We start from the raw sequence: 15,305 nt of genomic DNA on the forward strand, positions 1-15,305 counted from the left end.
GCTGTTCTCTTGTTTGGCTCTCCCATGCACTGTTTTCTGTGTAGGCACACTGCTCCTGCTTCACGCTGTGCTGTTCTCTTGGTTGGCTCTCCCATGCACTGTTTTCTGTGTAGGCACACTGCTCCTGCTGCACGCTGTGCCGTTGTCTTGGTTGGCTCTCCCGTGCACTGTTTTCTTGTACACACACTGTTCCTGCTGTACACTGTGCTGTTCTCTTGTTTGGCTCTCCCATGCACTGTTTTCTTGTACACACACTGCTCCTGCTGTACACTGTGCTGCTCTTCTCTTGTTGGGCTCTCCCATGCACTGTTTTCTTGTACACACACTGCTCCTGCTGCACGCTGTGGTGTTCTCTTGGTTGGGTCTCCCATGCACTGTTTTCTGTGTATGCACACTGCTCGTGCTGCATGCTGTGCTGTTCTCTTGGTTGGCTCTCCCATGCACTGTTTTCTGTGTAGGCACACTGCTCCTGCTCTACGCTGTGCTGTTCTCTTGTTGGGCTCCCCCATGCACTGTTTTCTGTGTATGCACACTGCTCCTGCTGCACGCTGTGGTGTTCTCTTGTTTGGCTCTCCCATGCACTGTTTTCTGTGTATGCACACTGCTCCTTTTGCATGCTGTGTTGTTCTCTTGGTCCGCTCTCCCATGTACTGTTTTCTGCTGCACGCTGTGCGTTTTCTTGATCATCTCTCTCATGTTGATCCAAATGACAGACAGCCTAGTGAAGGGGAGCTGGCATTGAACCTGACCCACCAAGGGAGGGGTTGTAGGAACATCTTATTTTGATTCCATCAAGAGTCCTTGTAAAAATGTTTATGTTTCGGAAATGTTTCTCTCCCTCTTCTGGGGTATGGGGAAGCAGGAGAGAGGGGCAGTCCCTTTTAAGTCCCAGCTCAAGCTCTCTTCCCTTTGGTGGGACATTTGCTTTCAGAATTAAGCTATTTCTCTGCACATTGGTTTATTTTTGAAGCAGAGCCTGCAGCCCCATGCCAAGGTTTCTTACTGCAAATAGATCTTATGTAAAGGCCTCCTGGTTTCCTCTGGGCTTTCAGACACCTCTTCACATTTCTCTTGGCTTCCTTTTCCCATCCTCAAAAGGAAACACTTGGAGCCTCTTCTGTCGTGTGGTTGTTGCAGGCACCTTTTGAGGCTTCCTGGGGGATTCCTCCAGGGAGCAGCAAGCCTCACCTTGCTCTCAGATTCTGGCCTCAGGCACAACCCTCGGAATGCCCTTGGAAGCTGAGCTAGAAGCCCCAGGGTAGCCAGAGTGGGAGTCTGAATCCTCCTTGGTAGGCTCATGCCCCAGAGAGGTGGTAAGCCAACAAACTGCCATTGCATCCATCTGTGTACCTGTCCTTCACACTCCCCACCCAGCCTTCCATGTGCCTCTGCCCCCATCTGTCATTCAAGACATGATTGGGGATTGATCACACCTCACGGGCAAGGTGACATACCACTGAGGCACTTACAAGGGGATGCTGGGAGGCTCAACGCTGTAGACATAATTCCTAAGAGTCAAATTAAAATAAGTGGGGAAAAATAAAAAAAAGATCACTTCACTAGCTTACTCTTACTTTGTCAACCAGCTAAAAGCTACACGTGCCTAAGACTGGCTTTGGTTTGTTAGGGTCCAAGATTAGGATATGTGGGGAAAGCTACTCATCACAACACCCCAGACAGAGCATTGGAATATTCCAGAACAAGCCCAGTAATTTGAAAGGCTCCTACATTATATAAGTGTCTTAACTCCTTTTCTCAGGCAGTGTGGCTGTTGAGAATTCAGTCTCCGGCAGACTGGGTTCAAATTTCAGTTTTCCCACTTACTAGCCCTGTGACCTTAGGACATTTCTAAACTGCTGCAAGCTTTCATATCCCCTCTCAAGGGAGCAAAGGGGAAAGAGGGATATGTCCCAATTGGGCCAACTTATCCCGACTACAGACCCCGTCAAGGGGTCTGTTCTTTCTTAATGTGAATGAACCACAGAAGGGACATTTCCCTTGGATTTACTCCCAGCTGTCACAGACTTGGTTATAAGCAAGTGTGGGACATTTCCCCTTTCAGCTGACTTAGCTTTCCCTGTATCAGTGGCTCCCAAACTTGTGCCGACAACAGATTCACCTGGAGGGCTTGTTTCCAGACTGCCTGCTCTGGCCCTGGACTTTGTTACTCAGTAGGATTGGAGCAGGGCCCAAGAATTTGCATTTCTGCTTTTTTTGAGACAGAGCCTCAAGCTATCACCCTGGGTAGAGTACCGTGGCATCACAGCTCACAGCAACCTCCAACTCCCGGGCTTAGCCGATTCTCTTGCCTCAGCCTCCCAAGTAGCTGAGACTACAGGTGCCTGCCACAACGCCTGGCTATTTTTTCGTTGTAGTTGTCATGGTTGTTTGGCAGGCCTGGGCTGGATTCGAACCTGCCAGCTCTGGTGTATGTGGCTGGTGCCTTAGCCACTTGAGCTATCAGTGCTGAGCCGGAATTTGCATCTCTAACAAGTTCTCTGGTGATGCCCCTGGTCTGCAGCCACACTCTGAGAACAGGAGCTTCACAGACGGGGATGGAGACCCAGTGTCTGCTCTCTTCCTTCTAGGAGTGGAGATCTCAGGGTGGGCCCCCTCTTTGATTGAAGAGATCAGCTGGCTTACCAGGTGGGCATGTGTACGCTGCGACTCAGGATTTGTAGACTTCTGGCAGGTGCACGTGTTGGAAAGCAATTTGGCAATACTTACCAAGAACCTTTAGAATGCTTCTGCTTTGTAATGCTGAAACACCTTTCCAGGAAGAAACAGACTAAGATGCACACACAGCTTTACAGTTGCCTGTGACATCGAGGAGGCTGCAAGTATGTCTGCAAATCTATTTCTAGCACTACAGAGGAGGAGTGAGAAGAGTGGGGATTCTGGCCCACACCAGCACAAAGATATAGGACACACACACATTAGATAGGTTTGCCAATGGACTCTGGTTGCCCACATGACTCAGCATGTCAACCTGTTTTCTTTTTTTGAGCTCTATCCAAGCTGTCCCTGTGGGTAGAGTGCTATGGAGTCACAGCTCACACCAACCTCCAACTCTTGGGCTTGAGCGATTCTCTTGCCTCAGCCTCCCAAGTAGCTGGGACTACAGGCGCCCGCCACAACACCCAGCCATTTTTTTTTCATTGTTATTGTTGTTGTTGCAGTTGTCATTGTTGTTTAAGTTGGCAAGGGCCAGGTGTATGTGGCTGGAGCCCTACCCACTAAGCTATGGGCACCACCTGTCTACATGTTGTCTCTCCTGTCTACCTGTTCTCTCTCTGTATCTTCCATCCTGGTGACATCCTTCCTATGGATGACAGTACTAAATTACTTTTAGGCACGTAGGTGCATTGTGGTCACATCCCAGGGTTTGAATTCCAGCTCTGCCACTGGCTGTGATGTCTATTGCAGGCCAGTGAACTTGCCCGAACCTGTTTACCTTCAAGTAATAGTGCCTCCTATAATCCAGAAAAGTGTGAAGTGCTCAGGATGGAGCGAGCTCCAACACACATCTCATTTTACTATTTTTTTTTTTTGAGACCGTCTTGCTCTGTCACCTGGGCTAGAGGGCCATGGCATTAGCCTAGCTCACAACAACCTCAGACTTCTGGGCTCAAGCGATCCTCCTGACTCAGTTGCCTGAGTAGCTGGAACTACAGGTGCCTACCACCATGCCTGGCTAATGTTTCTATTTTTAGTAGAGATGGCGGTCTTGTTTTTGCTCAGGCTGGTCTCGAACTCTTGAGCTCAAGGGATCCTCCTGCCTTTGGCCTCCCAGAGTGCTGGGATTATAGGCATGAACCACTGCTTCTGGCTGACATTTCCTATTATTATCACAGAAAAACACACACATGAGGTAGGGAAGAAAATTTGCTTGCACATAGTCAAGGATACATACCAGGGTGAGAATTTGGTTTAAACTGGAGAGTTCTTGGGAGCAGGGGTTGTATGTTTTCAAGAAGACTCTTGGCCCTTCCTGATGTAAGGGGAACAGTTGAAGGATCACTACTTGCTGCCTCTGGGTGCAGTCTATTCTTCCCCTGTAAGGAGGGTGGTGATCGTCTATTCTATGACAGGTGAAGAGACTGAAGCAGCAGTCTCAGGCGCAAGGCTGGTGGGTGCTGAGCAGGTCCTGAGCTCAGCTCTGCAATCACAAGGCCCAGATGCTGTTGAAAGTTGCTCACTGCCTCTAATGTGTGGTTTCCTCAAACCCTGTTATTAATGGAAACTCTTTCAGGATGCCAGTGGCCAGAGCGTCTGAGTGGGAATGAGCAAATGAGGAAGACAATGAGGGCTCTGAGGCTATGTGAGGTGGGTGCTGCCACCACACCACCCAGTCAGGATGCTGAGGACTGGATAATCTAAACGTACCAGACAATGGAGAATTATGAGGGCTCCTAAAAACAGCAGGAAAACCCAACAGACCCTCCATTTTTCCTCGTTTGGACTTAGTTTCCCAAACCTAAGTCACCATCATTTTACCAAGGTAATTGTAGGCATAGGATTCCAAGATGCTGTGTAATTTTTACCCCATTCAACAAATGGAGGACAACCTGCTGGGTGAAGTTAGTCCTTCCTGAGTAAAAAGAATGACTCTTAAATTCTCAGATTCTGGGTTATTAGAAATAAGAGGCTGTGCAAAGTAGACCATGGTGTACAGAAGGGAGATGTGTAAAGAGACTTGATTTTCCTCATTACTAATAGAAAGAGGTAGGGAACCACACTCAGTTGAAGTGTTTTTGGCAATCTGGCTGTTGCTCACGGAAGACCTGCCAGTAAGGAAGATTCTACCGCCCAGACTCAGAGCAACTGCAGGGACAGCTGGGTTAAAGAGTCCTGCCCTCTCTCACCTTCCTTCTGCTAAGGAGAGGCAAGCATCGAAAAGCTGGTAACTTATTCTCAGGCCTGTACTGGAAACATGGCAAACTGCGTCCATGGAAAGGTTGCCTGGGCCTGGCGTGGGTGCCCCAGGCTTCTCTCCACACTGGGCTCTATACAAGTCCACACTTGCACACCCAGGCAAGGTGCCCTGGCTTCAGGCTTTCTGTTCTCACTTTTCAAATTATCAGTATAAAGATTGACTCTTTTCTTATGAAATACAGATTTACATTCCCCACTGTCCTCCCTCCAGAAAAAAACCAAAAAACAAAAAAAACCTCTTTCTGGTTGTCCTTTTTTGACAAGAATTATTTTGCCTAGAACATTTCCATTTGAAAAGACTCTCCCTGCTGGTGAACATACAGCATTTTCACCAGGCCCCATCTGCATCAAGAGCTTTCTCAAGGTCAAGTTCACAGCATGACTAGAAGAGGCAAGAGGATGAGAAAGAAACAAGCAAGCAGCTGAAGACAAACAGAGCTGTCTTGTTAGCAGGGACCAGTGGCCTTGACATAGTCTATTTCTCCTCCTCAGCACAATCAGATGCATAGATTTACATGCATCATGAATCATTCCATGAATCATTTTTTTTGGGGGGGGGGATTTTCAGTCGAAGTAATGAAACTTAAGTCATGAGATTAAAAAAAAAGTATCCAGGGTGGCGCCTATGGCTCAGTCAGTAAGGCGCCGGCCCCATATACCGAGGGTGGCGGGTTCAAACCTGGCCCCGGCCAAACTGCAACAAAAAAATAGCCGGGCGTTGTGGTGGGCGCCTGTAGTCCCAGCTACTCGGGAGGCTGAGGCAAGAGAATCGCTTAAGCCCAGGAGTTGGAGGTTGCTGTGAGCTGTGTGAGGCCATGGCACTCTACCTGAGGGCCATAAAGTGAGACTCTAAAAAAAAAAAAAAAAAAAAAAAAAAAAAGTATCCAAAAAGACTGAACTATTTTTTAATACTGTCTGGTTTGCCAGGTTGGGAGAGGGTAGCCTGGCTGGGCCTCAGGAGTAACCAAGTGTCATAGCATTTTCCTCTGCATGTTAAGAGAAGTGCTGCAAAGTACTCCCAAATGAGGACTGCTGCACACACAGGGGTGACAAGACTGTGCGGCTTTTCTGCAAGAACAGAACACTCGGGAATGTGTACAAGTACAGTGACTAAGGAGAAGACGGTGGAGGTTCCTCAGAAAACTGCAAATAGCAAATAGCACTACCACATGATCCACAACCCTACAACTGGGAATTATCCAAAGTAAAGGAAATCATCTATCTGAGGGCCATCTGCACACTCATATTTACTGCAGTACTATTCACAATAGCCAAGATTTGGAATCAAAGTAGGTGTCCAACAATAGGTAAAGAGTTAAAGAAAATGTGATCTATATACACTATGGAATACTATTCAGGGATAAAAAAATGAAATCTTGTTATTTGTGGCAACATGTTGGAACTGGAGAGTTAAACACCATGTGTTCTCACTCTTATGTGGAAGCTAAAGAAAAGTTGACCTCATAGAAGGAGAAAGTAGGACAGAGGAGCCACAGAGGATGGGAAGGGCAGGGGGAGGGAGGGGTCAGGAGAGACTTGTTAGGGGATTCAACTCAGAACTGAGGAGGACTAAATTCTAGTGTTTTATAAAACTGAAGGATGACTATCAGTAATAATAGTCAACAATTAGAAACACTAATTTCAAATAGCTGGAAGGAAGACAATGCATGTTCCAAAAACAAAGACTGTGCCATGCTATGTGCCATGCTGGATATACTAGTTACCCTGATCTGATCAGTACACATTGTATGTATTAGAAAGTCAATATGTACCTCAAAATGGCATAATTATTACTGTCAATTAAAAATTAAAAAGACTCTCCCTCCCACTCAAGACCCACACTTATCATTAGGTAAACAGATTTTTGACTAAAGCTCTGCTAATGCCATCTGACAGGAAAGGTCTTCTCCACAGGTTTGCTGGGGTAACCAGGCATCCATATGGAATGTGGGAACCTCAATAGAGGTAGATAGATCACAGGCTTAAACATAAATGTTAATAGTACAAAACTTCCAGAAGAAAATGTGGAAGAATATAAGTTGGGTTTTTTTTTTTAGGCAGGACAGAAAAAGTTGGTAAGTAGACTTCATCAAAATTAAAAACTTCTGCCAAGTAAAAGATATTAAGAAAATAAACAAGCAAGCCATAGATTTGGACTAAATATTTGCAAAACAACTAGAAAATGACTGATGTCCATAAGACGTAATGAACTTCTATAACTTAATAAAAGACAACCTGATAAAATGTGGGCAAGAGAACTGTACAAAAGCAGTGTAAAAAAATAAAAGAATGGTACACTTTACAAGGCATTTACCATGAATGAAACTTCAAAGATGTCCCGGTGAGTCAGTGTGCAGTGGGTGAGTGGGAAGGCCTACGACATACCCTCCAATAGACCTTTTTTTATAAAGACATTGTATACTAAAGCTACACTTTAAATTTTTTCTTTCAATAAAATGATCTTAGCTTACTTAATTTTTACTTTATATACTTAATTTTTAACATTTTGATTCCTTTGTAACAACACAGCTTAAAACACAAACACATTGGAGGTAATGGGAGTTTCTCAGCTCCATTGTAATCTCATGGACCCATCACTGTAGATGTGGCCTGTTGTCACAGACTTTAAATGGCGGGAGACTATGCAGCACAATGGTAACCCTATATCCTAGGTGGTGAGTCAATGACTGTTCACTCAATAATTCTTTCAACTTCTCTGTATGTTTGAAAATTTTCTTAATAATGTTGGAAAACTGGACAAATTCAAAGATAGAGAAATTGACACAAGCATGGTGCTTAATCTCCATCTTAGCATCAAAAATCAAAGGACTACAAAATAACTTACAGGGACACACAGAAGTCCCCATTCCCCTGTCTGACTCTGGGTTTGGCTATAGCCCCTAACCCACAGCTTCACTATCATAGTTCAGCCTTGGGCCTCTGTATTATTATGAGCCAGAAGCACCACCTTAGGATTTATCCCCCAGGGAGATGTAAGAAAGCCTGTGTGTGCAGCATCCCCATTTGGGAGTACTTTGCAGCACTTCTCTTGACATAGAGAGGAAAATGCTATGACACTTGGTTACTCCTGAGGTCCAGCTGGGGTACCCTCTCCCGACTGGGAAATCAGAGAGTATTAAAAAAATAGTTCAGTCTGTTTTGGGTGGGGGGCAATACAGCTCGCCTGTTTTAAGTCACTTGACACAGCTGGTTAGACAAGGATCCATGTATGAGGGCTCCACTGGCACCTAAGTCAAAGCCAAATTCCGGTGACTATGTCTGCTCTACACGACAGAAGCAGATACAATAAGGATTTCAGATCAAAAGCACAATCTAAATATAATTACAATTGATTGTGTGCGTGCACACACTGTGCATTGTATGTGACTTCATTTAATCTTCACAACTACCCAGTGAGGTAGATTTATTATCCTCATTTTACAGTTCAGGAAACCGAGGCTTAGAGAGGGTAAGAACTCATCTAAGAACTGCAGAGTGGGAATTACAGGAGGGCACATGGCCTCTCCAGAAAGCCCTCCTCCTCAGTGCCTCTCTGTACCTGTGTGTTTGTAAAGCATTCAGAGCAGGAAGCATTTTGTGCACACACTGGAGAGAGCCTCAGGGTACAGCCAAGACTTTCATTGTCTTAGGGCAAGGGGCTTCCATCTTCTCTATTCCCAGGCTATTTCCACACCAGGCATGCTCCTTAGGCTACATACATTTTTTTCCTAGTATGCCAAGCCACAGCCTTCAGTTTCCCTTTCTTTTAAAAAAGAAGGGTCAGGCTCCACGTGTTTCTACCTGTAAGCGCTGCGGGCTTAGCAGCTGAGCAGCCCTTGTAAACACCTCCAGTTTGCCAGCTTGTCCTCAGCTGTCTTCACTTTCTGCTACACTGAGAGCACCGACAGCTGGTGGTGGTGGTGGTGGTGGGTTTCTCCTTCCTGCCAAGCATGAGGTTGTCACTTTGTGGCGACAGAACTGTTGGGGAAGGGTTAAGAGACTTGATTGAGGAAATTGTCTCACATGCCACAAAATACCACAGAATTCCAATGTGACTTGTAAGATCTTCAATCCCTCCTACCCTAAGAGGCCATGTACCACCAGCTCCGCTTCAGCCCTGAGTATATGATCTATTAAGGCAGGTAGAGGCCTAAGAGTTTAAAAGAAAAAGAAAAAAAGAAAAGTCTTTGAACACCAGGCTTTGGGACTTCCCAGGTCTTTTTAGGGGTGGGAAATCTACGTATGTGGAGAGCAAATACCTCATTCACTTATACAAAAGAGAATGAACCAGAGTCCTATGAAAATTCCTTTAATTTTCATCTTTTGGAAATACATTTTTTTCATTTTTATTTCCACAATACAAAAATGTTAAATATCTAACAATGATTTGTCTGAAGCAGATCTACTGAAGTAGATCGTGAACTCTTGCTGTTGCTGTGATCTGTTTTGACAGAGAAAGGGCTGGTACATGTTGTAGAGTTACCATGATTCCACACACACATACACACACACACGGACATACACATGCCATCTTACCCCCAGACTGCCACCCACACAGAAGACAAGGGCAGGCTAAGACACTGGGAAGAACAGAAGCTGACTTTTTCCACTTGTACACTCCTGTGATGAGAAACTCACATCTCAGGAAAAATAACTCTCAATAAATATGCCCCAAGGCAAAGGTGCACGGTCAGCTCTATGGTGGGAGGACACTATAGACATCTTCCTACTGGAAACGCAAGTCTGAAAACTTCACATTTTCAGGCAACTGTGGCGGGAAGTGGGAGACAGTAGGTTTGTTCACTGGGAGACTGCAACTGCCCCAACATCTGAGCACGAGAAACGGACCAGCAGGAAAACAGCTCAATCCCAAATTCATGATCACAGCACCCAGAATGTCAGCTCTTTTTGCATATTCCCTGCCCAAGTGGATTCTTAAGCACATTCATGACAGGAAAAGTTTCCACGCAAGCAACAAATAATGACCTGGTTAATAACGTACACATTCATGACAGCCTGCACCACAATGAGCATCCACAGGCAGCTTAGATTAAAAGGGGAAAAAAGAAACACAGCCACAAAAATAAAAACTTTTTTTTTCATAAGACATTCTTGGTTTCCAACCCCTCCCATACCACGTTTTATTAAATTAAATACAGTATGGCTTCCACACATGCTGTCTGGCCCTTTCTCAGTGACAGCACCAGCTGTCTGTTCCACTCAGGACTTGGTTACCATGTATCAGGAACTTCAAAGAGCATGGCAGGGCTGTCTGAGATGTTTCCTGTTGGGAAAGAACAAAACGGCATGACCCATAGGAGGCCCATACCATGAGGGGAACACGGCATGGCCAGTAGAGACCCAGTATCCTGTGCTGGCTGCACAGACAGCTTCAGACGGGTTGGAGTGGCGGTGAGCTCCACATCACAACTGGCAAGTCCACTGACAGGTCTTCTAGGGAGGGCAGAGCCCAGCAGGTGAAGGCACAGAAACATCACTGAGGAATTAGTGAAGTGGCGCCTGCCCCTAGCCTTGGGTGCCTCTATTTATTTTACAAGAGTTAAAATGTGGATGTTCACAATAATTCTCCATTTTACTGATGCAAGAACATATTTGAAGAGGCAAGGTAACATGAGCAGTCACACACAGCCAGCTGGTAGTGTAGATGGGATGCGAATTCCCAGTGCTGAAGGCTCAGGTGGGCAGTTTCAGGGGCAGAGGGAAGCTGACCAGTGGAGATTTGGGGATCCCAGAAGGGGCAAAAGAGCCTTGTAGCTTTTTCTGACTTCAGCCAAGTTACCTGAGGTCCTCTTCTTGGACTGAAAAGAATCACTACAGATACAAATCATTCCACCCCACGGTTAGAAGCCATTCCTTTTCAGCCATGCCACTTTCTATAATAGCAGCAGTGGTTGCAGCCAACCATTGGGCCCTGGACCACTGCTTTCTAGATTTCTTCCGAGATTTCAAAGAGAGAGAAGTCTTTCATGATGCCTTGAATGGAAGAAACTTAGACAACTCGGGGGCACAGTGTTCTACAAACTAGGAAATCACTCGGCTGAGAGTGGCCATTGTTACAGGGATGCCCAGAGATACCTGGGTCTAAACATACAAAATTACGTGGAGGGAATCTCAGCCAACATAGCAGTTCTCACATCTGATCATTTACTACAAGAAGATCCAGAGTTAGGATCAGAAGACCAAGACAGGGACAACTGGAATTTTTTTTGCTCCGGGTCTCAAAGTTGTATTGAATTTTCAAGCCCTGGGACTCTGATGGACAGGAGATGATCCTTGTGAAAAGGATTCACATGGTCAAGTTAGGAAACAAAGATGATTTTTAATAAACTACGCCTCTCCCAGGAACCAATGGATACTGCAACTGGCCCATGATAAGCTGTAACTAGTTTAGCCTGCTCAGTCACACATTCCTACAATAGGAAATGTAGGAAAATAAGTATCAATAAGGGCATTTTGTAATTCACATATCAAAGAAGTATTTCAGCAGTCTGTCAACCATTCTAAAGGTAAAGGCTACAATGCCAAATGTGGAGATCTGAATTAAATCTAGCTAAAAAGAAAAAAGACAAATTGCTAGAAGCAACTGGATTGTGATAGTTGTCAAGCACCTGCCATTAGCTGGGGGGTATGTGAGAGTGGCAATGAGCCCCAGCATGTGCAGGACTGGCTCTGTGAAGAGCAGGGGAGAACTACTGGCCTAAGCAAACGCTCTGCAGTGAGAAGACTTGGGTTTTGGTGTCTCATTAGCAGGATGACTCTGAACATTTCTCACTGCCTCATCTATAAAATGGACCAAATACCACTTTGTGCCTCATGGGAGGTCTGTGATACAGCAAAATTCCTAGGCAGGATTTTCATGAACATTAGTCCTGTCCCCTTGTCAATCATGTGACCCAACACTGAACATGGTTATTCCCCAGGAGGACAACAGCTGATGCTAGATGCTAGTTCACACTGCAGCCACTGAGAAGAATGATGTGTACAGAGGGACAAGAGCTAGGGGCTGTTCATAGGAGGCCTGGACCAGGGGAACTGAAGGCCACAGCCAGGGTTCACTCTGATGCTTTCCAGAGAGGGAGTCTAGCAAAGGACCAGCCTTTGTTAGAGGATGAGCTATGGTCACCTTCCCAGAGAACTCATTTCACAGCTCTGTTTTACTAGAGCATGAAGAATTACTTAGGAACAATTTTTCTTTTTAAATAAATAATTAAAAACATCTGTCTCTTGCTGTGGTAGATCTTAATCCATATCTTGTATCATATACAACTATAATCCATTAACTTGGATAGATTGTATACATCATTATTATTATTTTTTTTTTTTTTGCAGTCAGCCTTCTTTCTTATTTTAACAAAAAATTTCTTTCTTTTTCTTTTCTTTTGAGTCGGAGTCTCGCTATGTCGCCCTGGGTAGAGTGCGGTGGCGTTTGACAACCTCAAACTCTTGGGCTTACATGATTCTCTTACCTTAGTCTCCCAAGTAGCTGGGACTACAGGCGTCCGCTACAACGCCTGGCAAAGGTTTTGGCACTTATAAACACTGTGTATGGAGTTTTGTGTGAACACACATTTTCTCTTTTCTTTTATTTTTTTGAGACAGTCTCAAGGTGTTGTTCTGGATAGAGTGTCGTGGCGTCACAGCTCACAGCAACCTCAAACTCTTGTGCTTAAGGGATTCTCTTGCCTCAGCCTCCTAAGTAGCTGGGACTACAGGCGCCTGCCACAATGTCCAGTTATTTGTTGTCATTGTTGTTGTTATAGCTGTCATTGTTATTTGGCAGGCCTGGGCTGGGTTCGAACTCGCCAGCCCTGGTGTATGTGGCTGGTGCCCTAGCTGCTGTGCTATGGGTGCCGAGCCTCTTCTTTCAAAATATTAAGGGGGTACAAATAGAGCGTACACTTAAATGCAACACTTAAAACTGTAAAATGTCTGGAAGAAAATACAGGAGCAAACCCTTGCAAATGAATAACAAAAGATTTCTTAGGTATAACACCAAAGGCAGAATCCAAGTAGGAAGAAAACCAAACTGCCCTCATTAAAATCTACAACTCCTACTCTTCAAAAGACACTGTTAGAAGAACAAAAAGAAAAATCACAGTGTGGAAGAAATATTTGCAAAACACTGAAAAGGATTTGTATCCAGAAAAAGAACTCTCGAAACTCAATACGAAAAAAAATGAACAATCTAGTGAAAAAATGGGCAAAAGATATGAATAGACATTTCACCAAAGAAGGGCTATGGATAGCAAATAATTACATGAAAAGATATTCCACATTATTTGTCACTAGAGAAATAGAAACCAAAGCCACAATAAGACATCATTACACTTGCATTAGAATGGCTTATAGAAACAGCAGAAAAGGGAGTGGACTGGAGGTGCAGCACCAAGCACTGGTGCAGGTGCAGACTGACTGGAGCCCTCACACCCTGTTGGGAGAATGCAAAATGGTACAGCCACCTTGGAAAACGGTGTGTCCAGCTTCTTATGAAGTTAAACAGTTAACATGTGATCTAGCAATTCTGCTGCTACCAATTATTTACCCAAAAGAAACAAAAACTTACTCATATAAAAATCTGTACACAAATGTTTATGCTACTTCTTAGTTGTCAAAAGGTGGCAACCACTTAAACATCCTTCAGCTGGGGAAGGGATAAGCAGTGATACGTCCATAGACTGTGAGCCCCTGAGCAGTACCCAGGAGTGAACTCATGACACAGGCACAACACGCTCTCAAACATATCGTGCTGCATGACAGAAGTTAGTGAAAGACTCAAAAGGGTACCTGTGCTCCATTTATATGACATTACGGAAAAGGAAAAATAACAAGGATAGAGAATAAGTGGTTGCCAGGATCTGGGGCTGGAGAAGGGAGGAGCTACAAAAGGGCATGAGGGGATTTTCTGGAATGACAGAACTGGTTTGTAAACAATAGTGCTTACATGACTGTATACATCTGTCAAAACCTATCAAACCATACACCTAAAAGTGATGACTTCTATTGGATGCAAATTTTATCTTACTAAGGCTGATCCAACAAAAGATACTAAGAATGGTGTTTAAAAAAATCCAACAATAAAATTTTCAATAACTGGCTCAGCGCCCATAGCTCAGTGTGTAGGGTGCTGGCCACATACACCAACCGGGTCTGCTAAACAACAATGACAACTGTGACAAAAAATAGCCAGGCATTGTGTCGGGCGCCTGTAGTCCCAGCTACTCGGGAAGCTGAGACAAGAGAATCGCGTTAGCCCAAGAGTTTGAGGTTGCTGTGAGCTGTAATGCCACAGCACTCTACTGAGGGTGACATAGTGAGAATCTGTCTCTCAGAAAAAAAAAAACTTTTTTTCAATAATTAAGATTATTTTACCAAGAGTTTATAAAATGGGAAAAAACAGGGTACAAATTTCACACAGAGCATGATGCCAGTTGTGTAGATAAATGAACAGTAGAATGTGAACACCTCTGAACAGAGCAACACTTGTTACAACTGTGTGCTTTTATTTTCTTCCCATTTTTCTGCATTATACAAATTCTCATGGTGAGTACATTATTAACCAAAACAATGACAGAAACTAAAAGGCAGTGAACCCCAAAAAAGTGGCTGTTTCTGCTTATTTGCCCTTTCACCTAGCTCGAGTTAAAAGGGAGGGCTAAGATGTCTCTTTCCTCAAGTGAATCTAAAACAGAATCTAAAAAGCTGCTACTGCACAGTCCATTGGGAATTTGCTATCAGACTGTTTTTCACAGAGTAGAATTTTATACACAGAAATATCCATTGGAGAGCTATGTACAAGTTTCTAAGGAGGAAATGCTCAGGATGGCCTGTAATGGGCGGGTCTCCCACACGAAGCAAGGTCCCCTCAGTGACTGGTGGGAAGTCATGGGGATGCTGGCAGGGACAGGGAGGTGCAGACTGCACTGAACCACAGCCTCACCAGCCCCCACACACTTCCCTGGCCCCGTCTGGCTGAAAACCATGTTTAACGTAGTAATTAAAAGGCTCCTGGGGTTCTGCAGCCTGGTCTCTCGGGGGACCTACAACTGCCCCTGTACATCTTGTTTCTGACTTTAATGAGACATGTAATAGCAAGAGGAGATAGCTGCTCTAAGTAGATTTTAAGTTCTATACTGTAACCCTAAGGGTTTAAGCTTCAAAAGTTCAGCAGATTACTCAAGACTCCAATAAAACTCACTGTTCTTGGCAAACGTTTAAAGGTCTAATGTGCTGTTTTAAATGGTAGGAAAGAGACCTGGAACAACGCCTCTATTTACAGGACAAAATGTAACCCTGAGCCATCAGTCATCGTCCTTTTTGGCCCAGCTCTGTGAGTGCTGTCTAACCAGCAC

At 44.6% G+C, this 15,305-nt stretch overlaps 1 protein-coding gene across 3 annotated transcripts in view; it reads right to left on the reverse strand.

Annotated features, from left to right (window-relative positions):
* The window catches only part of PARN (poly(A)-specific ribonuclease), a 272,151-nt gene that overhangs the window by 43,311 nt on the left and 213,535 nt on the right, over nt 1-15,305 (reverse strand). For 2 of the 3 annotated variants that reach the window (XR_008373466.1, XR_008373465.1), the window contains exon 25: nt 8,737-8,913. Coding sequence is in view for 1 of the 3 variants with exons in the window: in XM_053557661.1 (XP_053413636.1) it covers nt 10,167-10,219 (53 nt within the window). In the remaining 2 variants the exon portion in view is untranslated. Of the gene's footprint in view, nt 1-8,736; nt 8,914-9,228; nt 10,220-15,305 lie in introns of those variants that run through there. The other variant, XM_053557661.1, reaches the window with a different exon arrangement.

This window comes from Nycticebus coucang, chromosome 12 (assembly GCF_027406575.1).
Source record: "Nycticebus coucang isolate mNycCou1 chromosome 12, mNycCou1.pri, whole genome shotgun sequence".
NCBI lineage: Eukaryota > Metazoa > Chordata > Mammalia > Primates > Lorisidae > Nycticebus > Nycticebus coucang.